The sequence below is a fragment of the Lycorma delicatula genome, chromosome 2 (assembly GCF_047948215.1).
Source record: "Lycorma delicatula isolate Av1 chromosome 2, ASM4794821v1, whole genome shotgun sequence".
NCBI lineage: Eukaryota > Metazoa > Arthropoda > Insecta > Hemiptera > Fulgoridae > Lycorma > Lycorma delicatula.
This window is the reverse complement of record NC_134456.1, coordinates 115204301-115231816: the sequence shown is the minus strand read 5'-3', so window position 1 is coordinate 115231816 and position 27516 is coordinate 115204301. Positions and strand designations below refer to the sequence as shown.

Below are 27516 nucleotides of genomic sequence, written 5' to 3'. Positions count from 1 at the left end.
CATTGCTATATGAAAATGCAGAGAGTCACATTTTCTTGGAAAAAAAGCAGCTGTAGTTTTCCATTGCTTTCAGCTGCGCAGTACTCAGAGGACTAAGTGATGTTGATATGGTCGTTTAAGTCGTTCTGACTCACGCCCCTAACAACTACTGAAAGAGCTGCTGCCCTCTTTCAAGAATCATTGCTTAGTCTGGTTCTCAACAGATACCTCTCCGAGGTATCTGTATGGTTGGACCTTCGGTCCAGCTACTCTGTATCACTGAGTACTCAAGCCCCCTCACCAACAGCAAGGTCTCATGATTCATAGAGGAGGAGTAATACCCTAATAAACAATAATGACTGGGGTTCAGTTTTACCAACAAATATTGATGAGTATTCAAGGCCAATTGAATAGTTTTCCTTATTTTTTAACGTAGCCTTATTACAAAAAAATGTAATTGAAACAAATAAGTATGCGAGGAAATGGCAAGCTAATAGTATCCCAAAGAGTATTTTACATAAATGGAAGGACATCACAGTCAGTGATGTGAAAGTATTGTTAGGTGTAATTTTGAATATCGGCCAACATCCTTTACCTGATATATTTTTCTCTGAAATGGGTCAGCAAAATTCAGTTTTTCACTAATGTATTTAGTAAAGGTAAATTCTTTGTACTGTTCTGTAATCTTCATTTTAGCAGTCAGGAAGGAGGTCAAGATTAAAAAATAAATCCGATAATTGATTACATCAAACAGCAATGCCAATTATTCTATAAACCTAGCTCTTATGTTTTCGTGGATGAAAGAACTATTATGTTTAAAGGAAGGGTTGCTTTCAGAATTTACAATCCTAATAAACCCGTGAAATTTGGTATAAAAATTTTTATGTTATCTGACAGCTTGAACAGCTGCTACATTTACAACTTCCAACTTCATTTTGGTAAACAAGAAGACTAATCGAAACCAAGAATTGCTCAAAATCACCAAGCTAGTGACTAATCTTTGCGATTCCTTGATTATAGATGAGACCAATACCCCAAGTGGCCACCATATATTTATAGACCGGTACTATAATAGTCCACAGCTTGCAAACCAACTCCTGAAAAAAAAACATTTTTGTAACAGCTACTGCAATGCTCAATACGGTTGGACTACCTGCAATTAACAAAAAGAACCACTAAAAAAGGACATTTACTTGGCTGCAGGAAAAATGATCTCCGATTGGAGCCATCATTATATTTCAAATTACCGGTCTATGCATCGTATGAGGAAATGAGACTGAAAACTATTCTTTTGATTGTTAGAGGTGGCAACAATTAATTCATAAATTCTTTATAAAATAAACATAAAGAAGGCTCAAACAAAAGCTACATCCCACAAAGATTTCAGACATAGTTTGACAGAAGATCTTATTGGGAGAAGCTGCAAATCTCAGTCTTGATCATCCGCAGAAACGAGGAAGACCGATGGAATGGCCGTATGTCAAACACTACAGATATGATGGTACACTACACATCATGGGGAAAAAGGTTCTCATCGATTCCATGTTTGCTGCAGAAGAAAAATATGAAAAGAGACTCTTTTGTAGTAAGACATGTCCAGGGAGTTCGTATCAGCATCCATATAAATGTTTTGAGGACTTCCATTCTAAGAAAGAATATATGTAAAAATTTATTTTTTAACGTAATATCAAGACTTCTTTAATTATAATTTTTAGATTCAGATACTTTTTTAAGAACTCTTTTAATTTACATTTTGTTTTCATTGTTGTATTTACAAGTTTTACTTTATAATTTATAATTTTATTTACTTTATGTTCCCATAATATAACAATAAATTTTGTGTGAATCATTAGATAAAAATAATTTTTTTGAATATTATGATAAAAATATAATTCCATTTTAATTTTAAAGTTATTTATTTCAAAATACACACTTTCTAATAACTTAAAGTATGCTCATAAGTCTGCCGATGTATATATCTGCCCAGATGACATTCAATTCAATCTTTTGGCAGATATATCTGCACTGATTTTTTTACGCCTAAAGGCGCAAAAAAAATTATTTTCCATAATTTGGACAAATATTTTCATTCAACACCATTTTTAACATGATAATGTATATAATTTAACTGAAAATCTTTTATGACCTCAAACAATAAATACATCAATAAGAAAAACTTGTCCGTCCAGGAAGGGTTAATAAAGTCTGCAACAAAGTTAACCCTTCTATTATAGTATTGGTTTCTTCAAGAAGAGAGTAGAATCTTTGCTCAATGATTCTGACTTGATTATTAATTGTAAACAAGACATGAATTATAAAATTATAGGTTCAGGTTTTTTTTGTAATGATTTATATAAATCAATATAAATGTATGAAAAATTATAACAATTTTTTAAGGAACTGACATTGCTTTTTCTATTTTAGGACAATACACCAAGGTATTAATACTGTTCTATTGATTCAAAATAAATTATTACTATTATCATATTTTTAACAAGTAAAATACTTTAAAAAGTTTTTTATTAAAATGTAAATGAGTAAAAATGTTGATAAGACTTTCCTACATGTGCTTATAATTTGTAAAATGCATTTATAATAATAAATGTTAACAGCTTTTACTGCAAGCATTAGGCTGACATCATAGCAGTCAATGCTGCTTAAAATAAAACAAAGAAGATAAATTCAATGTACTTTATGAAAAAATAAAAGTATTAATAATAATAATAATCATAATAATAAACACAAATGCAGAAGAGAAATAAATACCCTAATAATAAAGAAAATAAGCATCATAAACAAATACATCAACTTTATGTATATTAACTTACTAGCTACCTTAAATAGATACATGAAATATCTCAGGAGATAGGAGTGAAAAAATGCCTTCAGTTGAAACAACAGTTAATAAACTGCTTTAAAAAGTTCCATAGCGGTGTTAAATAACAACATATATTTTATTAAGTTAAGAAGTGGTATTTACAAAGATTAAAGCCAAATATTTTTTTATTTATTTCCATAAAATTTTTATGAAATTTATTGATTTATATTTTGATTTTATTTATATATTTTATCATTTATATATATATATATATATATATATATACATGATTTATTTATCATTTTTAATTTTCCTTTATTTAGTTTTGATGATTTGAGTGATTGATATTTTGATAAGAAAAATTCTATTAATGTGAACTAAGCAAAATATCAACATAGTGATGACTCATTGTCATTTAAGTTAAGGTTTTAAATACATACAAAAAAACCTTCTCAATAAAAGAATGTTAAAGTATATAAATACAAACAATAACATTCTTCAAACGTAACTCATTCTATACAACATGATAATTAATATGTAGCCAATCACCAAGTAAACATCTTTAAGTATATTAGTCACTGAACAATAAATGTTATTTCATTTATAGCCTTATTTATACCACACTACTGAAAATAACCTATAATAATAAAATTACTTAACTTCAGTACCTTAGATTACTAAGTTCTGCAACTAACATGAAACACATATCACACAAATTTTCTTCTGAATTCAGAACCACTAGATTGCAGAAATAATAAAATATAAGATAACCACAGGAAAAATTTACTAAGTATGCCAAATTTTTTTCATTTGAAGACAGCCCCATAAGATGTGAAAATATAAATTTAAATAATTCCCAGACTGAAACCTAACACCATAAAAAAAATAATTGCAATTACGTTATACTAGAATGTTTGTTGGTTTGTTTTATAATATGTAATTATATGTATGTATAAGTTATTAGCCCACAGAAAGATTTGATTTATAGCAACAGTTAACATCACCTAATACGTAAGTCCTGGGTAGCATTTTAAACGATACTAAACCTGAAGAACTAGGGTAGTTGCTAATTCCTTTTCTTCTAATAGGCATACAAAAACAGCTTTTTATTAATAAAAAAAAATCAATTTACCAGCAAAAATTACATTATATTATTAAACACAGTAAAACTTAAATACTTCAATCACGTACTGAGTACTGATAAAGGAATTTTTAGCAACATTTTTTCTACCAAAGAATAAATCATTAATTAAAGCCAAATTTTCCTAAAATAATTCTCTTTCACATTAACTGACACAACTGGTAACTATTATTAATATCAACTAAAATCTAAATTGATAAGCTACTATCTAATTACTAAAAATGATTGTAATTCAGTTTTAATTTAAAGTAAGCATTTTAATAACAATCATTAACTTTACTAATTAAAGTTTTACATATTTTAATTATTGCTAAAATAAATAAGTAAGAAAGTATGGTCATAAGTCATACGAGTAATATTAATTTTCAACTTTTTTACGAGATGAAGATTTACATTTTAAGTCCTAAACAAACTGCAAGAAAGATCAGCAACATTAAGTTTTTCTTTTCTTTTTTTTGTAATAAACAAACCAATGGGTTACCTGATCATATCTTTCAGATTGAATCCATGATTTTGCTTCAATTAATTCTCTATTTTGCATAAATGAAGTTACATGAAGAGAGTCTCTAATAGTATGCTGAGCAGCAATTGATAACAAGGCCTCAAATCCAACACTCCTAGCTGAAATTGATTCAGGAGCAAAATTCCCTGTAAGAAGTTTCTTTGGAAAATTGAATGCAGTAAAGGCTGAAGGAAATGACTGTCTCAGGCATAAATATAGCGTTAAAAATTCAGTGTACCGACGCTCAATTATACTTGGATAAGGATCTACTTCAATCCCTTCCTTTCTAACCATGACTGTGTATGCCTGTAAATAAAATCAGAAACTCTTTTAATGCTACATAAAAATTATTTTTTAAATTTAGTTATTAACTGGTTTTTGAGTAATATTTTTTTTTATTAAGACTTTTGTTAATTTCACTTCACTAAATTATATTAGAATACCATTCTGCAAACCTAACAAAACAATGTTAAATTGAAGCTTATACATATTAAGTTATTGAAACATAGGCATATTTTATTAAGCATTTATGCTTAATACTTAAAACAACAAATTTACTAAAAACCTGTTTATCGCATTAGTCATTATAAATCATTTGAATTAAACACTTTGTGAGATTTTTATATTCAGATTTAAATTTAATACTGTTTCCAATCTGCATATAAAATAAAATCATTTTCAAGGACATAGACAAATTTAGTTTGTTCAAAACAAAAAGACTGAAAAAATAAGTATATTCTATGCTATTTTATTTTTATTATCAACTGACATGATTAATGGCATAATATTACAAAAAAAAAAAACATATTACCTTGTAAACTATCAGTTTCTACAACAAAATATGGCTTACATACACAAAGTAAATTTATTCTTCTTCAAAACTGTGATTTAAAATATAACTGAAATAATAAAGCAAAAGACTTAATTTTACATAAGCAAATAAAAACTTAACATTTAGATGAATTCTTACACAAATTTCAATAATCTAGTTTTGTTTAAGTTTTATAAAACTTAGCCTTTTATATTTTTCAGGAGAGGGAAGATTCATTCTTCATTATACTGACAATAGTAAAAATACACTGAATGATATGAATGCTGTTCAGGTTCTACATTTCCTTATAAATACTATTGTATTCTGATCAGTTTTCACAACATAGAACAAACTTTTTTGACAATGTGCAAAAAAATAAAGAAAGACTTAGCAAAATATAATTAATTATGCAACAAATAAAAATGAATGTCTTCTTCTCTGCATTTGACATGGATTTGGATTACAAAATCCATGGAATTACAGCTAGTTCACCACTGTCCGTTAGCCTTTTGAGAATTAAACCACTTCTTTCTTCTCTTGCAAATGTGCCTGTGAGTGAATTTTTTCATTTAGAGGACAAATGTTTGATTCCTGAAAACAGTGGCTGTATCTCTTTTGTGCCAAAAAGATTATTTTGAATTTTTTGCCATAGTAGACCTAATGACATAGCATGAATTTTTGTTCTGACTTGCCATTTACATAAACAGGAAAATCATATTTCATCACCATCATGATAGGGAGGGAAATTGCCACCCCCTTAATTTTTTATGCATGTCTGTCAAGACAATTAATAATAGCCAAATTTTTCATTGATGTGTTTGAAAAAAGCTCCCAGTAAAATGTAAGACATTTCATGACTAGAACACTAATATAAAATGGTGTTTTTTTTTCTTCTGCATTCATTCATAAGTTCAACAAGGTCATCAGATTTTGAGGGAAGGGGTAGGACCTATTAGCTCTTTGGGAGTTAATAGGTTCCTGTTTGCGATGAATATTTGAGTAGGCTTTGTGATCCTTATAACAACACTAAAAGCTTTCCTTCAATCAAAATCACTGCCCATAAATTTCAGACAATTCATGGTAAATTTTAACAAAACTGAAGACTACATGGAGAAATCAAATAACAGATTAGACTTCACACTAGTGAGACTGTTTATTGTTGAAGTAATAACTATGAACTTTCACATAGAAAAACCACATTACTAAGAAAATTATACAATAGAATATTCTACCAGGTAACATATGAATATATAAATCTTACATAATAAAGTAGTTGAAGATATTATGCAGGCATTATCTGATTCACAGTTACCAATAAATTTCTATTAAGCAACTAGATCCTTACTTTTGACATACACTTAATACGAGGGTAAGTCAATCATTATGTGCAATTTACTTATATTTTTGTTTATGTTGGTGTACTGTCATGTTGCGTAGATGACACATGTGTGGTTTAATTGTTATTATGTCTGTGCAGGTTTGATGCCACTAGGTTAGTTCCATTATCACTGCCCTGCCATTATCCATGGCAGCTACGCTTTCTGTTTGCACCAAAGAAGAGCAATGTTCAGTAATCCATTTTTTGTGGTCAGAAGGTGTATCAGGGGCTGAAATTCATCGAAGACTTTTGGTACAGTACGGGAACAGTGTATTGCCGCAACAGTGTGTCTACGAATGGATTGAAAAATTCAAAAATGGTAGCACAAGTGTTACGCACGACGAAGGAGCCGGACGACTGTTTACCGCCACAAATGAGGAAAACACTGAGTATGCACGTGATGTGGTTTTCTTAGAGAGAAGAGTAACTATTGATGAAGTGGCACATCGTCTGCAAATTAGTCACAGTTCTGCTTACAAAATCATCCACAACAGACTCGGGTTTCATAAAGTCCGTGCAAGATGGGTCCCAAAACAACTCACACAGTTGCATAAACAAACGCGCTTGGACATCTGCCAAAAACATTTGGATCGCTATGGTAACAAACTGGACATCTTCTTAGACAGAATCATCACGGGTGACGAAAAATGGATCCATCATAATGAGCCAGAGAGTAAACGAGTATGGAATGGAAACATCCAAATTCGCCCTGCAAAAAAAAGTTCAAGACTCAACCATCCCCAGGAAAAGTGATGCTTACAGATTTTTGGGACTCACAAGACCCAGTACTGAAACATTATGAGGAAAGGGGCATGACAATAAACAGTGCACGTTACAGTGAGATTCTTACTGCCAAGCTGAAGCCTGCAATTCGAAGCAAACGCCGAGGACTGCTGTCGAAAGGTGTTGTGTTGTTGCACAACAATGCCCATCCACATACTGCTGCCCAGACTGCTGAAACGCTCCAGAAACTCAACTTTGAAGTACTGGCTCATCCTCCATATAGTCCTGATCTTGCCCCTTCTGACTATCACTTATTTGATCCACTCAAAGAGGCATTAAGGGGCTGTCGATTTACCTCGGGCAAAACTGAAAGAAGCGGTGGATTCCTGGCTCGCAGCTCAATCTAAAACCATCTTTTATGAGGGCATCAGGAAGCTTGTGCAACGATGGACCAAGTGTATTGAAATACAAGGGGACTATGTTGAAAAATGGTGTACATATAAGTTTCCTATTTGTACTGCAATAAAATTTATAACTACATTGTGGATAATAATTGGCTTATACTCGTATACATATACTGATTAATAATATAAAAACTATCATACCACATGCTTTTTATCATTAGGATTATCAACTGTTCTTGTAGAAACAATTTCAAATATTAACATAGGGGTACCCTCACTATCAGATCTGCGTAATTTCCTCTCAGGATCATTTTTTGCAGTAGTAATCCAAGATTCTAAAAATAAAAAGACGTTCTTACAAATTATCAGAAAATATAAATACAATCAAATATTTCATAAAATTTGTAAAACACAGATGAAGGAAATATATAGCATGTAATAAATATTATAGATAATATAAAAGTTATTTTTAAATAATATGTTATCACATTAATATTACAATTATCTTAATGTAATAAAAGACTTCATGGATAAATGTTGTGAATACGTTGTGCTTATTGTAAATTGATCACGTACTCCATTTTTAAGATTGTTATGTAAATTGAAAAGTCATGTAGTTAACTAAAAGATAGTAACATAAACAACTAATTATTTGTATCATAGAATATAGACAAAAAGGATATTATAACACAGTTTAAACAACATTTCTAACAGGCGAGATGTGACGATTTATTTTATAAATAATGAAAAATTCAGATTTAACTAGAATAAAAACTTTTCAAGTAATTCCAGGTTTTCCTGTGTAAATCAAGTTGGGATTTTAGAACCAAAAATGGAAAATGATCAAAATTAACTTATAAATTTAGGTCATTTAATTTATTTATTAAAATACAAACTACGATATAAATTATATTTTATTAAAAAGAAAAATAAAAGAGCATGAATAACTACTACATATATTCATTTATAATAAAACAGGTTTATTAATTCATTTATTACAAATTTTCCAGCATCAAAAATCACTTTTTTTCTCATTTCATCACAAACATCAAATACTTCAGTGCAATTATATAGTCACTTGTACAATTTTTATGTAGATACAAAATTTTTAAGATTTATTTTTAATTTTTAATGGTTTATAAGTGGGCTTAAATCAAAATTCTTGTTTGATTAAACTGGTAAGTATGTGTGTTTTTACATTAAAGTGAAAATTGGTAGTAAATAATCTAATTTTTAAATAATATTGTCTCAATTACTATTTATTACAAAGCTACTTTATAATTTAAACAGTTTTCCCAATTTTATGGAAAGGGTTCATTACATGAGTAAATATTATAATTCATAATCTTAATTTTTTCATTAATATAGTGTATGTTATTAAAAAAGGGATCTGAAATTTTTTTAAACAATTTTATTTATATTTGCATCAACAAATGAAGTCATTAGCGACTTATCAGTATAATACAAAATGTACTAATACAAATGTACCGGTAAATGTGTAGTCTAGAACAAACTCTGGCCCAATCATTCCTGATGTTTGGTTAATTGAAATCCAACCACCAAAGAATACCAGTATCCATAATCTAGTACTCAAATCCGAATAAAATCAACTACGTTTATTATGATTTGGACGTGTTTATCACTAGACCAGTGGGTTGAAGGGTTGAAATTAATTTATTTTATTCTTTCCAAATTTGATTCCTTTGAAGTTCTCTATACTTTATTTAAATATTAATTAATAATTTTTTTACATTTACACAAAATATAAACAAATAAAAAAAAAATAATCCAATACATGAAATACAAAAATTAAATATAACTACTAAATTTGTAAAGAAGTATTAATTCAGAAAGTATGTTAATATTAATACACAGGTAGATTATAAACTACAAATAATTATATTTAGAATACGTAGATTAACAACAAAATCATTAAAAAAATATCAAAATTTTACACTCGTGCACATGCACACTCAGATATCCATTTTTAAATTCTAGGGGAATTCCTGTTTTCCATTCTGTCAGATTATCGGTGCAAATGTAAAGCACATTCTACTTTATCCTGTCACAATTGAACAAAGAAATGTAGGACTTCAATCAAACCGTTCTGTAGGAGGTGGTACTAAATTTTAGGGTTGATGGTAGTTGTAAAATTAATAACTTTCTTGAATGTTTAAGAAGATTTGTCATGAAAACAAGTAATAAAATATGCAATAGTGATATACACTACTGTATGATGTAATATAAAATACATAATTTTAAAATAATAATAATAATGAAACCAATCATTTTACATGACATTTTCCACAAGGGTTCATAAAACTTATTGTTATGAAAAACTGAATAAATTATATTAGACTCCTGCCTTATCATTATTTAAACAAAAATAAAATTCTCGTATAACTAATGTGAAATACATCTTTTGAATGAACAAGTTTTTTTACTTATAATTTTTTTAGTTTGTGTTTACTTTTATTTTTATGTTAGAATAATTGCACGAGCCAAAGTTATTTAGAACATTACCACTAAAAAAAAAAAATTGCAATTAACTTCTACGTCGGGGTAAACCAGTAAGATCATCGCAAAATAACATAATTGTTTAAACTGACTGAAACTAGTTTGTGCAGCTTTCCACTTTCATCCATCAATTTTGTGAAAAATATTATTTCTCAATAATAGGGTCAAAGAAGTAAAAAAAAAAATTGAATCAAATAACCTGAATAAAAAACTACTTGGTGTCACATTATATGTAAATTACTTCGCTAGTTCTTTGTTGTATGTTTATTAGAATAAATAGTTATAAAAGTAACTTACGAATATAAGCACTAGTTTCACTACTTGTACTTCTTTCTTCTGAAAATGCCAAGTTTGAACTACTCACGGTTTTATTTTCCGATTTTCTTTCCAGCTTTCCAAAATCCATTTTTGTGAGTATACCCAAACAAGGACTTAACCACTCCATTTAGATACCATGACTGAAACAAACAACTTTGCGCTGTCAATCGCACAGCTGCGAGTTACAGGACATCCAACATGACAAAATATATTCGTTCCCTCATTATTATCATATTTATTTTGAATATTTTATGTTTCCTCTTTTCGAACTGGACAATATATTTCAAAATGTTACCAGACTATGAAAAACCTCACGTAATTTAATCTATATTAAATTGTAATTTTTTCACAATTAAAAATTAACTCGTCGTAAATCGTTTGTTTAATAACTGATTTTCGAATACCTAACGGTAGTTACAGAGACTAATTAGTAAAAGATAGAGGTTCAAATCCTAGTAGAGGCCAGCGTACTTTGTGGTTTTTTTTTTGATCCCATTCCCCTAGGCCCGGACCCGCCGCAGAAGCACACTCAGTTCTAGCGGTGCCATTGCCTTTAATCTTTCTGGCGACCATGCCGGGGCGGCACAGCCGGCTCCGGCATGGGATACCACACGGTCAGACGGGACTAGGTCCTCTCAATTGCCTGTCTCAAATCAGAGGTACCCCAAACAGGGGACCTCCGATCGGGACTTGGTCTTTACACTTTCCCTTCCATCTCACCCCAGGAGTCCCCGTTCATTCATCGGAAGTGCGACACCTCAGCATCGCACTCCTTATGAACGGGACTATCCAGCCACACCCTACACTACCCCACTATGTACAATTCTCTTCCTCTTCAACCTCCTCCATCGCCTTCCTTTTCAAAATGTTGCCCACCATCCTACCAATTAGATTCCAGTTTCTAGGGTTATGCAACATTGCCTCTATCACATTATCCGGTGTTATGGCACCAACACTAGTCAGCACTTCCCTCCTAGCCTCCTCCCATCTAAAGCAGTTAAATACTGTGTGTTCAACCATATCGCATTGCCTACAATATCTACACTCCGGTGACCTCCTCCTCCTATCACCCTATCACAGAGGAACTTATTAAAGCAGCCATGGCCAGTCAAGAATTGCGTCAATTCATAGTTGACTTCACCATGTTTCCTGACCAGCCATGGCTTAATCTACGGCATTAGCCTCCTCGTCCAGTTACCCACCTGACTACTTGACCACCTCTGCTGCCACTTATCCAACTCTTTCGCCTGACTCTTCAGTTGTTCTTCTGCTCTTTCCACTATTTCATCCGCTACAAGATCCCATGGCGGCATCCCAGCTATCACCAACACCGCCTCGGTCGAGACTGTACGATACACCTTAATTACCCCAATAGCCTCTGAAGGCTTAACAAATAGTTCCAGGCCTTTTTCTTCTTCAACGCTGGTTTCCATGCCGGAACCACATACATGATGACGGACCAAGCCACTGATGCCAATAGCCTCTTTTTCGCCAAATTCGGTCCGCCAATCCTGCTCATTAGCCTGCACACCGCAGCCACTGTTAGTTTACTTTTATGTACAGCTTCGACCACATGAAGCTGAAAAGATCTCTTATTATCGAGCCAGGCTCCAAGGTACTTTGCCCTGGGTACTGGCACAATCAACACATCTCCTACTACTAAACTTATTGGAGCCAACTGCCTCCTTTCTGCCATAACTACAACTTCAGTCTTCTCTAAAGCTAAATGAAGACCTCTCTCCTCCAACAAGGCATGTACCATCCGCATGGTTTCATTGCCCTTCCTCACCAAATCATCTTCTGTTTTAGCCAATATAACCAGAAACAAATCATCGGCAAAACCGGTCGGGTACACGCCCTCTGGATAATCCAAGCGGAGCACCCCTTACTAGTCAACATTCCACAATGTTGGCCCCAACACTGACTCTGGGGTACTCCAGCCTGCATCTCAATCTGAATCTGGGCCCCCTCAGCACAACCTACCACCACTCGTCCACTTAAGTAATCTTGAATAAGGCATCGCAAGTATGGGCTGACCCCCTCTTCTCTTATGTTCACTCAGGATCCACTCGAATGGCAGCGAGTTAAATGCATTACTCATGTCCAAAAACACCATCGCCAGGATGGACATGGTTCTCCACATTCCAGATGCAGCTTCATCAGTGATCTTCACGATTCTATTTACGCCGCCGTAGTTGTATATCCCTTCCTAAATCCAAATTTGTTCAGGCTAAAACCCTCCCCTTGCTGAATCTCTTCTAAAAGCCTCATGACAATCATCCACTCAGCAAGCTTCCCCATACAGCCGAAAAGGCACAGCGGTCTATAATCACTCGGGTCATCCACTTTCCTTCTTGCCTTCTTTAGCAATGCAACATTTGCAGTTTTCCAATCTCGTGGAAAATCACCATGCAATAAAATCTTATTGAACGCCGGAAATACTTGTATTGGGAACTTCGTTGTCGTCACCACCACAACCTCATCTGGAATATCATCCAAGCTCGGACTTTTCCTCTTGCTCGTTTTCATTACAGCATAAAACAATTCCCCTTGTGTAAAAAGAGGAATTTCCTCTACCTCTTCCTGTTGCATCCTCAGAAACAATTTCATCAAACACCTCTGCATCATATAACTTGATAGCACCAGTAGCTTCCGTCCAAACTTTCCACTAACAATGCAAAAGGCATCTCCCCACACATCTTTATCTAACTGATCGCATAGAGCTCTCCACTTTTCTCTCTTGCTATTCATTATCTCACCTTTATACCACCTTCTCATTAACTTAAGTACTCTCTGTGCCTCCTCAATCTCCTACGAGCCCGTATGCACTCCACCCTGGCTACAGCTACCTAGGGAGACCACCAATAGACACCTTTTCTACAGGGCCTCTTCCTCTGCAAAGTGTCCTCACAGGCCTTTGCCACTACCTTCGTAAGGAACTCTGTAGTAATCTCTTCCATATGTCCAATTCTTTCATTTATAAGACCTATTACTTTCATCAGTCCCCGCTCACTTATAGCTCTCCTAGCGGACTTCACCTCACCCAGTGACCACGAGGCACCAACTTCAAAATATATTGCCTCTTGGTCACTAACCATCTCTTCTTCCTGCAGGACCGACCAACACCTAGCCATCCTGCAAGTCTCGGTGCAACAAAGGACACATCTATAAAGGACACTCCATTTACCCAGACTAGGGTTGGTAACTCACCATCATTGAGACAGATGAGTCTCAACCCTCCCAGCACCTCTTCTAAAAGTAGACCCTGTCTACTTTTAGTCTTTTTAATCTGAATTCTACCTTTACGCCTCCACCTGCGGTAACATAACAATTGCATTCCTTGTATCACCGTATGCCATTCTAAGGGACACAACTTTCAGGTCCACGTCCATATTCTCCATCCCGGTACTCACGCCGACAATGTATCTCTCTCAGTAATGTCTAACACAAGATCCTTAGTGACCATGGATGCCAGTTTACCTCTCATTCCTCTCGTAACGTTCACCCCAACCAACCAACTTCTCTTTCACCACTTTTTACGCCACGTTAACCTTGTCCACTGGCCCTCTTACTCTTATATGCAAGGCCTCACCACCTCCCTTCTTAATTGATATCACTTCACCCAATTCTTCCTTACTAACCTCCTTCTTAACTTTTTTCAACAAGTCCGAATAAGAGGTATCCTCCTCCTTTAAAACTATTACACTAGAACCCTCACCTCTGATCTTCTGCTCACCCTTGAGATCCATCACTTGTGACTTATACTCCTCCATAAAAATCACCTTCTTCTCATTTCATCTCCTAGCCACATACTCCAAAACCTTTTTACAAAGCCAACCGAACTGTTACTTACAGCCCCATAAACAACATTTAACTTAAGCTCAGTGATCTTCTTTATCGCCCAACATAGGTCTTCAGCCACCAATCTCTCACTCACAGAAGTATCTACGACAATTGTATAGCAGGTCCCTAACTTTTCTTCCTAAAGCTCATCCAATAACACCTCCGTGTGGCCTTTTTCCACCACCACTTGGCCTCGCTTCAATTTACCACTTCTCAGCGATATGTCTTTCAACGACATAGTGCGCTCTAAAATCCTTCTCCCATACTCCATTTTAGAGTCTTTGGCAAGATAAAATATAATAATAATGTCCTCATTTGACACACCAAAAACCAATTCTTTCCAGGCCATCTCTTAATCACTAAATCAGGAATCTCCTCTTCTAGTACTCCCTCCTCCACCTGGCTAAGCAGCCTCCTACACTCAATCTGCGCAGTCTGGGTAGCCACATCCACTCCACCACAGCTTATAGAACCTCCACACAAATAGCCAGAATCCCTCAACTCAATTCTCCTTTTCATTAGCTCAGTAAGCCAGAGAGAGCACTCCTTAATCTCCAACCTCGTGTTGGCATTTGCAGCCACTAATTTTGCCAACTTCTTAACCTGGACTTCGATTTCCTCTAAAAGCTGTTCATATGAACACACCTCACCAGATGCTACCTCTCTATCATCAGTCTCTTCCCTATGCCTGTTCATCACCCTATCCAACAATCCAGTTCTCTGAGCCGACTTAATTAATACTCTAGTTGCCTCAGGCTTCATCACAACAAAGGGTCCTCCTTCTTCCTCGCACGGTACAACCTTCTTTTGCTCTTTAACAGGCGACCTAGGCAGGCTCTTCTTCGGCCTGAAGCCCTGTTCCTCTTCCATACCCTTAGCACCAGCAAAAACACAAAAATGCCACTAACTCTTCACAAAAAATTATTTTAAAAATATTGTCTTCACAAACGTGTTCAGGACACAATTCTGCACACAGTCCCCACATGTCACTTACAGAGTACCCACACGTCACTTTTTGAGATGGGTAGGGTCTGGTGGGGAAGGGTGTCGGGGGGGGGTCTGAAAATGTATCCACCCAAATCCGAGGTCTGATTTTGGGGGGACAGAGGTGTGAATGGGGGGTCTGGGATTTGTCAAGATACTGAAGGATTCGGTAATAACAAAAGGAAATTTCACCTTATAATTTACTTCTTACACTTAGAAAATTTTCTTCTTCTCACAAAAATTTTAAAAGTCCAACTCTTAGACGTAAACAACTGACATCACTGACCTGCCTCAACAAGACAAATAACTTAGATAAATTCTTACTAAACTACCAGGTTATGTTGTCCTCTTATAAACTGTTCCTTATGGAAGAATAAAACACTTATAGAAAAATCACAATAACTAATCCATCTGTCAACCAAAATTCTTAAAATTTCACACGCATGTCCAGTAATAGTTTGCCAACAATTCCGTAATAAACAAACCAGTAAAACCAATCAAAATTAACCAAGAATGCAGAGCAGTACTCAGTATGTGTTACCACAATATATCCACAAACTTGAATCTGTACTTTGGTGGTTGGGATTCAATTAACCACATATCCCAGGAATGGTCGACCTTTTTCTTTTCCTGCTTTTAGCCTATGGAAATTACTGTTCAGATATTACTTCAGATGATGATATGTATGAGTGTAAATGAAGTGTAGTCTAATACAGTCTCAGTTCAACCATTCCTGAGGTATGTGGTTAATTGAAATCCAACCACCAAAGAACACCTGCATCCAGGATCCACTATTCAAATTCGTATAAAAATAACTGACTTTACTAGGACTTCAACGCTGGAACTCTCAACTTCCAAATCAGCCGATTTGGGAAGATATCTTCACCATTAGACAAACCTGGTTGGTTAGGAATGGTTGACCTAGGTCTGTACAAGACTACACCTCATTTACATGTTACACATATATCATCTTCATCTCACTGGACATTGCTTACTGTTCACTAGTTGAACAGATTGCAACATAAACATTAGCAGAAAAAAAAGGAAGAAAAAATCTTGATTTCTTATGATGGGGGAATTCTTGAAAATGGATAGCTATAAGGGCTTTATAAATATTAAATTTTACTTTAAAATTTTCCATGTACTTTTACCTTTTTAATTGTTAGTTACAAAAACTATTTACTTATAACATGTAAGAAAAATTAAAAATGCTTATTCATACAAAAAGGAAATATTTTAAGGGTTGTAGAAAAAACATTCAAACCATTACATTGTAATTCCGTCTTTTATTTAGTTCTGGTCAACAATTCTCCTCAGAAGTAAAACTTACCTTCTGAATGATTAGAATCTATTTTCAAAACATTTTTTTTTAATGGCCATTTATTTAGACAGAATTATACACCAATGAACAAAAAAGGATGGAAAATAATTTCTACACTATTATTAAAAATAAAATAATAAGTATGTTCTGTCAGCTCTAGCTTTTAATTAAATTTTGCAACCACCATTTCATACAATCCAGATTTGGTATTAAAATTAGATTTTGACTGGGGTTCTATTAAACCCTTGAATCAATCCTTTATTAGGCACTTTAATTAGATAATAATTACTAAATGTTATTGTAATCTATAACTCTTCCATTCTAGCTTATCCTTTTGAACTAGAATGGCAGAGTTATTATAACTAGCATAGCATAAATTGAACACTATTTTGTGTAACTTGTTTTTAAGTTCATTACTTTACCAATCATTTTTCATTTATGACATAAAAGAACATTTTGTTGAATCAAAATAAATTTGAGTTCTGTAAAAAAAAAAAATTGTTACGAAAGAGAAAACAATAGTATTTTCAATCAAAATAATACAAGAAAGTGATAGTGGAGGGTCTTTTTTTAATTTCTAATATATGTGTGTTTTGTTCACAGTTTTGAAAACAATAATACCTTGATTATTATAAATTTTACATTTACATCTTGCTTGTAGTATGTTTGTAATTTTGTATAATTGTTAATCAATTTACATTAGCATTATGCAATTTTTAACTTTGTTCTGTATCTTAAATAATATTTGTCTGTAAGGTTGAACTAACAGTATTGTGTGCAATTATTTAGCGTAAATCATATAGTTTTCATTATAGTGGACGGTTGATTTATGTATGCATATTAATAATAACATAGGTGTGAACAAACTGCCTGTGATGATGATGATCATATGTAGTAAGGTGTTGTATGTACATAAGTATGTCAGTCAGTCAGTTAACTTACATTTTCCTCTATACACATCCTCTGTATACATTAAAAGTATGATTGTTCACTTTGATGAAAATAATAACTAGGAAGTTAAATGATTCTTTTTTGAGTTCATATCTGCAGTGAACTGCAAGTTGAGAAATAAAGTTTTAAAGAGTATGAATAATATATGACATTCTTATGGTAACCTACCGGGTTGGTTTAGTGGTGAATTCATCATCGCAAATCAGCTGATTTCAAAGTCAAGATTTTCAAGGTTCAAATCCTAGTAAAGGCAGTTACTTTTATATGGATTTGAATACTACTACCATAGCACTCGGGAGCGACTGAAGAGATGCCTAATGGCAATTATTGGTTGTCCCGTGGGTGTATAAAAAAACTGAAAAAAAAAAGATTTGATTACTAGATCATGGAGGATACCAGTGTCCTTCAGTGGTTGGGTTTTAATTAACCCACATCTCAGAAATTTTTTTGACCTCTCTCTCTCTCTCTCTCTTTCTCCAGAACCACTGTAAAGTATTACTTCAGAAGATGATATGTATGAATGTAAATGAAATGTCTTGTACAGTCTCAGGGTGACCATTCCCAAAATGTGTTGTTAATTGAAATCCAACCACCAAAGAACACCAGTATCCGTGATCTAGTATTCAAATCCATATAGAAGTAACTGCCTTTACTAGGATTTGAACCTTATAACTCTTGACTTTGAAATCAGCTGATTTGTGATGAGAAGTTCACCACTAGACCAACCTGGTGGGTAGGAATATTCAGCTTGAGATGGTACAAGACTACTTCATATACATTCATATATATCATCCTCTGAAGTAATGCCTTACGGTGGTTCTGGAGACTAAACAGAAAAAGAGAGAAAGATATTCTTACGTTATGAATGTTTGGAGCACAGTACCATCAGTATAGCAGTATCAGATATACATGTCTTTTTTTGTTTTCATTGTCTATTTCATATTATTCTGCTGCATTTAATTTGTCTTTTTTTTAAATGTTAAGCATTTTTATTTCTTAATTGTTTGAAAATATACGATTTCATATTATGAAGTGATATTCTATGAAGGTACTTGTGAAGGATGTACTGTGAATCTGTTCGTTTATTTTTTATGTAGTTGAAGCATCTTAACAGTTTAACTTAAAAACTAAGGTTTTTTTAAGTTTGTATGAAATTAAAACAGAATTTTTTTTTCTACATCCAGGTCAAACTTTGACTTTCATCAAAGAGTAACTGCAATGATTTTCTCATTCGCTATGATTATCTCTTCTTTATTGCAAAAATCTTCCATTTGATGGTAGATAAGGAAGTAAGCAGGATTCTGGATGATTTGACGCTTTTACAATAGCTAGATCATTAAACCAAAAATGATTCATTGTGATAGTTCTTTTTGGACTCAAATTGGAAGAATTTTCAACTGATTCAAATTCCTCTGTGCAGTACAAGTAAAGATTTCCATGTACCTTTGTTGCTGTTTCATTTAATTTATAACTTTCCTTTTAATACTGGGTGTTGCAAATAAATAAGTGAAAATAGTTTGGTTTCAAGCATCCTGAGACAACACATGCAATTTCATTAACAACAATAAATATATAATATGTATAGCAGAGCTGTTCTAGCAAAGTACATTTTCCTCTACTTACAGTCATACAACTACTCCCCTTCACAAGCGCCTTGCTATAACTGCTTGGCTATTCATGTTGTAGTACATACAAAACATGCGCTTTGTGTATATACAGGCTAGAAAGTCTGAATTTGTTATCTTAACTGTTTATAAGCATCTGTTTCTATTATCCATTAAGTAAACATTTTTTGACTTCTTGCTAAAACGATAAATTTTCACTTTTAATTTTATTTTTAAAATCATTTCATAATATCAGTCTGTACTATTTCACCTTGAAATGTCTTAATCAATCATTAAGCTACCCACATTCATTTAATTTTTATCATGCCTATGCATACTCCTATTTAAAATATAATACTACAACTTCGGCTATTTGAACAGAAGTTTACTGGGTGTAAAAATGGGCTGGTGTAATTCATAATCTTTGATTATGATAAATGTGATTCATGAAGACCAATTTTTAGCACAACAAAAGTTGTCATTTCCATGAATTTATATTTACAAATATGCAATGCTATCTTAAAAACAAAGTTATTTATTCCAAAATATGGCAGCAATATTTACATGTATCAAACTATTCAACATCTTTATTTTCATAGTACAAAGCATAATACTTTGCCTATTAGAAATGAACTTCTTATGCTTCAGTTTCTATCTTTATTAACATATTTTTTAATAGCCTGGCTAAAGTACTTATTTATTAGGTAACTCAATAAACCTAACATAAACTGTAGAAAAAACATAAAACAGTCCATATTTGATCATCACACAACACAAATACACTGTAAAGTTAAAAAACAAAATTAATTTTTTTCCATTTAATTAATCTTGAACTTAATTTTCAGAATGGAGATTTTGCTCATCCTCATTAAAAAACTAACTGCAACTGGACAGATGATATTCATCTTCAATAAATACAAGTGAAAATAGTAAATATTTTTTTCATGAGCTAATGAAAATTATATACACATATGCTCATTTTTTCAAAGGTCCCTGCACATGTAATGAAATTAATTATTTTGAGATATATTATTATTTACTAAAGCAAATTTTAATTAAATAAAAGTTTTTCTTTTACATTAGCTGATTGATACATTCCCTAATGATTTTTTTATTAATAAATAAATAATAACAATAAATTTAACAAACAATTATTTAAAACTGTATGAAAAAACATTTTCAGAACACCTCAGTAGTATTAAGTAACTAAACATCATGTAAAACAAATTTTTTTTTGTTATCACACAGCTTGTAATAGAACATAATCCATCTAGAGTATATAAAGCTTCAAAAGAGAAAGACAAAAGTACAGTCGATTTTGTGTACAAGACATGTGAAAAGATTTCTTAAAATACTCTTAAAATTTTCACCCAAGATTCTTCATTTGCTGCATAGACAATTAAAAACAGAAGCACAGCCTGGATTTAAATAATTAAGAATTATATAAATAGTTAAAAAATGTTATCCATTTAAATCACTGGAACAACTGTACCAAAATTTTATATTTGGAATTATTATGTTATTTGCTTAGAAGGTACATTATAATTATTATATTGATTCGTATAGCATTTTTCATTGCAATTAATGTTATACCAATTACAGTATAAGTGCTACTAACAATTCATATAAAGTTAACAGTGTAAATTCCCAATCTAACTGACTTATAATTAAATACAAATGGCAATGGCACACCTCTATTTTGTGTAAATTACAGCGGTGAGAGATCCATGCTAAAATTTGGTTTGAATTACTTAAATCTGATTCATTTCTACTACCTTTTTGTAGTGCTATCAGAACAATAACAATAAACAACAGTATTCTTAGAAGTCTATACAAAGATCTCTCTTTTTTTTACTGCGATTCTGTTCTTTAATACAATTGAATGAGTAGTTAGGAAATAGTTTATAGTTTTAGTAAAGCATTTTAAATCTTTAATTTTTAAAATTTCTTCTTTAATAGACTAATACAATTTTAGCAACTTTTTTTTTTACGGTAAAATTTATTTAATTTACAGTGATTAACAATGAAAAATATAAATATATCACACTTTAAAATATTTAAGTATAAAACAACTCTTCATTTTCAATACATTGGAACTTTTTCTTCCAAAGGCCTTTTGGAGAAAATTTCAACAGGATACTGGTAACTCAATACAATAAGGTAATTGGCACAAGTTACTGGCCCCTATCCACATCAAGAAGGTTACTACTACTGCATTGCATTCAATACAGCAAACAAAATTCATAAGATCATGAAGCAAATAAAACACAGCAACTGAGGCAAATCAACACACAAATCAAACTTCATGACTGAACTAAGAACTACATTAGAGACTAAGTGCAGATTTAAACATAGATACAAGGAACACATAAAGGCATTACACACAACAGAATCAAAGTTTGCAAATCATTTCATGGAAACAAAAGATTCATAAAGATATTAATCTGAACACACTTGAACAATGTCAAATTTCACAACATACTAAATTTGACAAATGCACATATTAAATGAACAAACAAACATAGGTTAAATATATCCTTTGACAACATAATTCAGGGAAAATCTAACATTTTTAGGATAGGTGTGAGTCTGAACCATTTAAACATGAATTTTAAAGTTAAATAATAAACAAGCAATTTGTAGCAAAGAACCCCCCCCCCCCCATGTAATTTCATTATTATTTATAATTGTACCTGTGATAACCAGGCTTCTTTTCATTTCCTTCTTAGAACAATACAAAACTAGACATTAAAGATACAAAAAATACTAAAGAATCAAACCTGTTACAGTGAAATTACAGTAAAATAAAATTAATATTTATAATCTTGAATTGGATTATAATTTCTGGCATTGAGATTTCAGTATTTGCCTACTATAGTTTATGTTATTAAAATTCTAATTAGTATTATTTTTGTATTTTAAACAGACTGAATTTTTTAAGATATCTATCAACTTAAGTACAGTAAAATGGAAGACCGTAATTTACAGATTAATTTTATACCATTACTGTAAACTCTTGTTTTATTTTCGTATTTGGTACATTTGTTTTAATTATTTGCATAGGTTTTATATTTTCAGTGGATGAATAAATCAGGTTTTTTAAATCTGTAGAGTTAAAAAACAAAGCAGTGCAGTCACATTCTAGTGAAATAATGATTTTTAGACTGGTTAAACAAGATGCATTATTACAAAGGCTGCAACCTATTAGTTAGTTTGCTGGAATGGTTTAGCATAAATAATATAATTTTGTTTCATTCATCAATATCATTCATTCATTCTGTTTCTAACTTTTCTTTGTTTTATTCAACTTTTCTTTTTTTTAACCTCCGGGACCACCGTTAGGTATTGCTTCAGATGATGAGATGAATGATTTGTAGCGTGTGTGAAAATGCCATGTCTGACCAGGAGGTTTTATTCAGTTAGACCATATTATTCAGAATTAAAATTTTTACAAATTTTGTTTAAAAGTTTTATTTACTTATTACTCATTTAACAAAGTTATTGTATGTATATCAAACATTAAAAAACAGGGTTTTTTACCCTAATTTAGTGATTTTCACCCCAGATTTCTCAAAAACTACTACAGATATGGTTCTGGAACCTATTTTATTTGGTTTTTCAAATCAAAAACCATAAAATGTCACTAATTCTACTTGTTAATTAATGTTCTAAAAATTTCAGTACAACCTCATTTTGCCAGGGTAGCTGAAATCCAAGTGAAATGTTCATTACTTGTAACTTGCAAATGAAGCATTTTAGGACATATGTTTACACATACTGTTTCCATTATTTTCACAAGTAGAATAGGTTATGAAGTCCTGGGAGAACTTTGTGATACACTCTGTATATTTGCTATGTTTTGGTGATTTATGATAATATATATAATCTATATATCATATATATTATATATATATAAAACATAATAAATAGAATCAGTGAATTTTATTTATTATTTTTAAACAATAAACTTATATGCTTAATTAACTCTTCACAGTTACTGCCTAACTGCCATTTAAGTTTTTCCACATTATTATATATTTATAATTATACTAATGGTAAGTAGATTCATATCTGCTATCATAACAGCTTCTCTTTCTTAAAATTTATTTTATTTGTAAAAAGTAAATTACTAGTTTTAATATACTCCATCCTGTCCATAATCTCTTTTTAGATAAATATATTACGAAAGATTTATTGGCTCTTATCGGTTATCTGCCGAATGAATGAATTATGGTAGTAACATTTATTAATTTATTTTATAATTATTATTGTTGTTATATACTGATTTTAACATTTAAGAAAAAAATCTTATGAATTTTTGATAGAGTAGGTTCAATCATATAAGCATGTTCTTTCTTTTTGCTCTTATTTGTTGGTATTCTTACTTATTGTTTATAAAAATTTAAGACAAACATAATCATATGATTTTTTGATGGGCAGTATGTTTAGTCATGTAAACATGTTCTCAGCTAAGGGGATGCACACACAGACAGACACACATGCAAATGCCCTATAGTAGGATATGATTACTTTTCTGCAATGAAGGATGACGCTCAACAAGAAAATTTTGACATTACCCAGTTACTGATCCATGGCTTCTGTAGTACTTTGGTGATTCTTGGATTTTTGCAACATAGATCTTTTGGTCCTTCTGGTTATACCACTAAAATATGAAACCTCAAATCCATTGTACTAGGTAATCATATGGTTCTGCATTGCATCATAATCAGACGAGAATTGTCCCCAGTCATCATGAATTTTAGTTGTGCTTAGTTTTGGCAAATATTCTTTCAAATTTTTACTCAAAATTGATTTTAGCACAATATAAATAATTTGCCAGGCTATCAGTTAAATAAATAAAGATCCCTCATTCTCAATCTTTTGATTATTGTATGAATGAGTATAAGCTGTTCTGAAGGTTTTCTTTTTAAATATGGAGAGGCTACATGCAACAACTACACAACATCAGATGATTTATATACTCCTTGATACTAATGCATTCACTTAAACCACTAAAATAACACATAATACAAGTTCAGTAAATTTTTTATATTATTACAGAAAGTACATTGTTTATATAATTACAGTACTTCCAATTTACGAAGATTGAAATGGAATCCTTTCAAAATCAGAATAGTTAGGAATGCTAAACATATGAATCTCTCCACTTAATGATTTTAAGACTGGGCTGTTCTTTCATACAAACTGTTAAATAATTCAACAAAGAATTTTACCTCAGAAAGGATGGAATGAACAAAACTGCTAAAATAGCACACGAATTAACATTTTACTCACAGTACAAGGAAATATAAGGAAGAAGATAAATGAGGGATGCACTCAAGGAAAATGAAATTTAAGAAGCAAGGAATTAAAGAAATAAAAAAACTGTAATTTTATAATAAAATACATTAAAATAATCTTCTTAAAATAAAATCAATAAAAAAAATTGCTTATAACTATAAAAATACATGTAATTGCTTAAATGCTTATTTGCTCCCATAACTTAAATTTATAAATTAATGAAGCGCTTCAAGTAGGAATACTTTTATTCTTCCATTTGCAGAGCAAAAGGAATAACTGAATCCTGATTATTATTATTATTAGACATCACTGGCATCCAGATTAACAATATTGAAGAGCCTTTGAAGATATATTGTCAGTTTTACTGAAATCAAAAATATTCCAATAGTTAACAATCACTTTAAAAATAAGCACAAGATGCATGTATTTTATTTCAGCTACTAAACCTTCAAAAAATAAACATATACAAGGGAATGTATTAGGTCATGGAGAGTAATCTTAGCTGAAATGTTTAGTGGTTTAGAATGTTTTAAGCTAACTTCTGCTTTCAATGCAAATTGTATACAATACTTCATAGTCTTTGGTCAACAGTTATTTTTATTCAACAAATAGAAGTAAATTTTTTTTTTTGCAATGTTTCATGACAGCTGTTTATTTAGTTAATTGTTATTATTATTATTATTAGTACAATATCTTTTTTTTATATTTATTGTTTTGTTTTTTAATACTGATTCCTCATACCAATTGGTAATGGCTGTTTAAATATTGAAATGGCTATGTGGATTTAATTTTTAAATAATTTTTTGCAGATTGTTTTAAATATTTTTATTTTTCGATTTTTCATTAACTGTTACAGCTTGATTTAATAACTCGACAACCATGTACAGAACCATGTTATATTGCTTTGCCCAGTTATAATAGGTAAAAAATACAGAGACAGTGCTTCACTTCAACTTCATTCGTTTTTATTTTATAAAGAGAAGATACAATAAGAACAAAAAAAACTTATGGCACCATCTCATGCAGAAAAAATCTAAATAGTCTACTCATTTAAAAATATTACAGGAAAATGATCACAAAAGACTATCAGTCAATTTTCCCTGATGTCCTCATTAAAATTCCAAAAAAATACACATAGAAAGTATTTAGCATTATAATCAATACAATCAATTATAAAGCAATAAAAAAAGATAAATTTTAACAACCTTAGAGGCACAAACTAGTATCATTAAGTGTAATTTGACCACAAATATTAAGCTGATATATTACAACAGTTGCTAAAATAAAAATATTAAAGTACAGTTTTTAAACAAGTAAAAAACATTTCTTTTTTACATACTGCAAACACAAACAGAAAAAGTAAAGAAGCAGTGACACAGTTGGCAGAATATCTAACCTTTTAAGTAGAGATTTGATTGAAGATCATGCATTTTATCTCAAATTTTTACATACACAATTTTTATGTTTTGTTAATGCAAGTTTTGCCTTAGATAAAAAAGCCTACACCTTTTAAATTTAAAAAGACATGGTTGTTTGCAGGAAATTAGCTCAAAAAAGGAGTAAGAAGGAAGCATAATTAGCAATTTTAATTTTAGCACATGAATAACCAACCAACTCCAGTGTAACGTATATCTTAGTAAGGGCAGCAATAGTTCTGTTTATGTTTTACTAGAGAATAATTATTGTAATTTTTTTTTTTACTCTATGTGCACAATTCTGTTTTACCATTGTTATACAACAATACATAGACTACCAAAAAAATCACAATAAATAAAATGTTTTACATATAAAATTGTTTTATGGTCTATAATGAAATATATTTTTTATTTTGGTACAACTGATGATTAATAAATTGTAATTTATTACTTCATAATAATAAGTATTAAGTATTAGGATATTTTAAATCAACGAGAAATAAAGCTTATGAATGTAAAATAAACTATTTTAAAAATGGTCACTGTATTCTTTTTTAACAGGCAATCTGCAAAAAACATTTTCCTGCTTAAAATTTGTACAACTTTCCCTGTTCAAAAAGTGCACTGTTGTTGATGTTTAAAAAGTCTCTTAAACTTGTAAAACATGGTACGGTATGGATATTAAAATAGAAACTTATATTTTGTATGCAGTATAATAACAGATATTCCTTACTAACAATTAATTTAAAAATTACATTTTTTAGTGACCCATTTATTAAAGATGTTGTGCAACAGTCATCAGATTCATGTAGACAAATTTCATTTATAAAAATGAGAATTAGCTATTTGCCTTATCACCTAGTACCATTGCACAGAATCAGAATTCTAGGTACCAGAATCTCAGCAGTGTACCGTAAAAAAAAGTAAATCATGGGACTCAATATTCTGCACATTGGAATGGTACCAATCCATACCTGAGGTGGATTATCCAGTTATCTCTCTGCAAGGTCAGCGACAGGTATTCTACTGAGGGAGAGGTGCAAATCAAGATGAGTTGCAGTATTCCACAGAGTTCAGTGCTGTGGCCACCACTGTGGCATGTACAGCAAAGTTTTGTTTGTCATGCTTCCCAAAGGAACATAAAGTTTGTTGACATCTTGTTACTTATTGTAACGACCAAACTGGAACAGATGGTGATGGACCCTGGGAACGAGGTGATAAATACTGACTGAAATAAAATACTATACTGAGGTGATACTGTCTTGCACCTCCATGAGATTGGGTTCCAATTTTCACCCAAGAAGAACCAAGTGATCGTAGTCTTGGGTAGGCATAAGCTTATCCTGATTTCATTTAGAGTTGACACAATGGTAGTTCACCCTTCCCCTGCAGTGAAGTACCTCAGGGTATGGATTGATAAAAAGACCATGGTCCAGAGATATGTGATGGAGGGGTCGATAAGATAAAAAAACCCAGCAGCCACCATTGGTTGTATAATGACCAACA

The 27516-nt window shown here is 31.7% G+C and overlaps 2 protein-coding genes across 2 annotated transcripts in view; both read right to left on the bottom strand.

Moving 5' to 3' along the window:
- The window catches only part of LOC142319154 (sorting nexin-20-like), a 31291-nt gene extending 20533 nt beyond the window's left edge, over positions 1–10758 (bottom strand). Inside the window, exons 1-3 of the mRNA XM_075356124.1 lie at positions 10571–10758; positions 7958–8091; positions 4420–4746 (exon numbers count right to left, since the gene is read on the bottom strand). Coding sequence (XP_075212239.1) covers positions 4420–4746; positions 7958–8091; positions 10571–10718 — 609 coding nt within the window. The 5' untranslated portion in view covers positions 10719–10758. The remainder of the gene's footprint in view (positions 1–4419; positions 4747–7957; positions 8092–10570) is intronic.
- Positions 10759–24662: 13904 nt separating this feature from the next.
- Positions 24663–27516, bottom strand: part of JhI-21 (Juvenile hormone Inducible-21) — a 149034-nt gene continuing 146180 nt past the window's right edge. Inside the window, exon 8 of the mRNA XM_075356123.1 lies at positions 24663–24959. Coding sequence (XP_075212238.1) covers positions 24895–24959 — 65 coding nt within the window. The 3' untranslated portion in view covers positions 24663–24894. The remainder of the gene's footprint in view (positions 24960–27516) is intronic.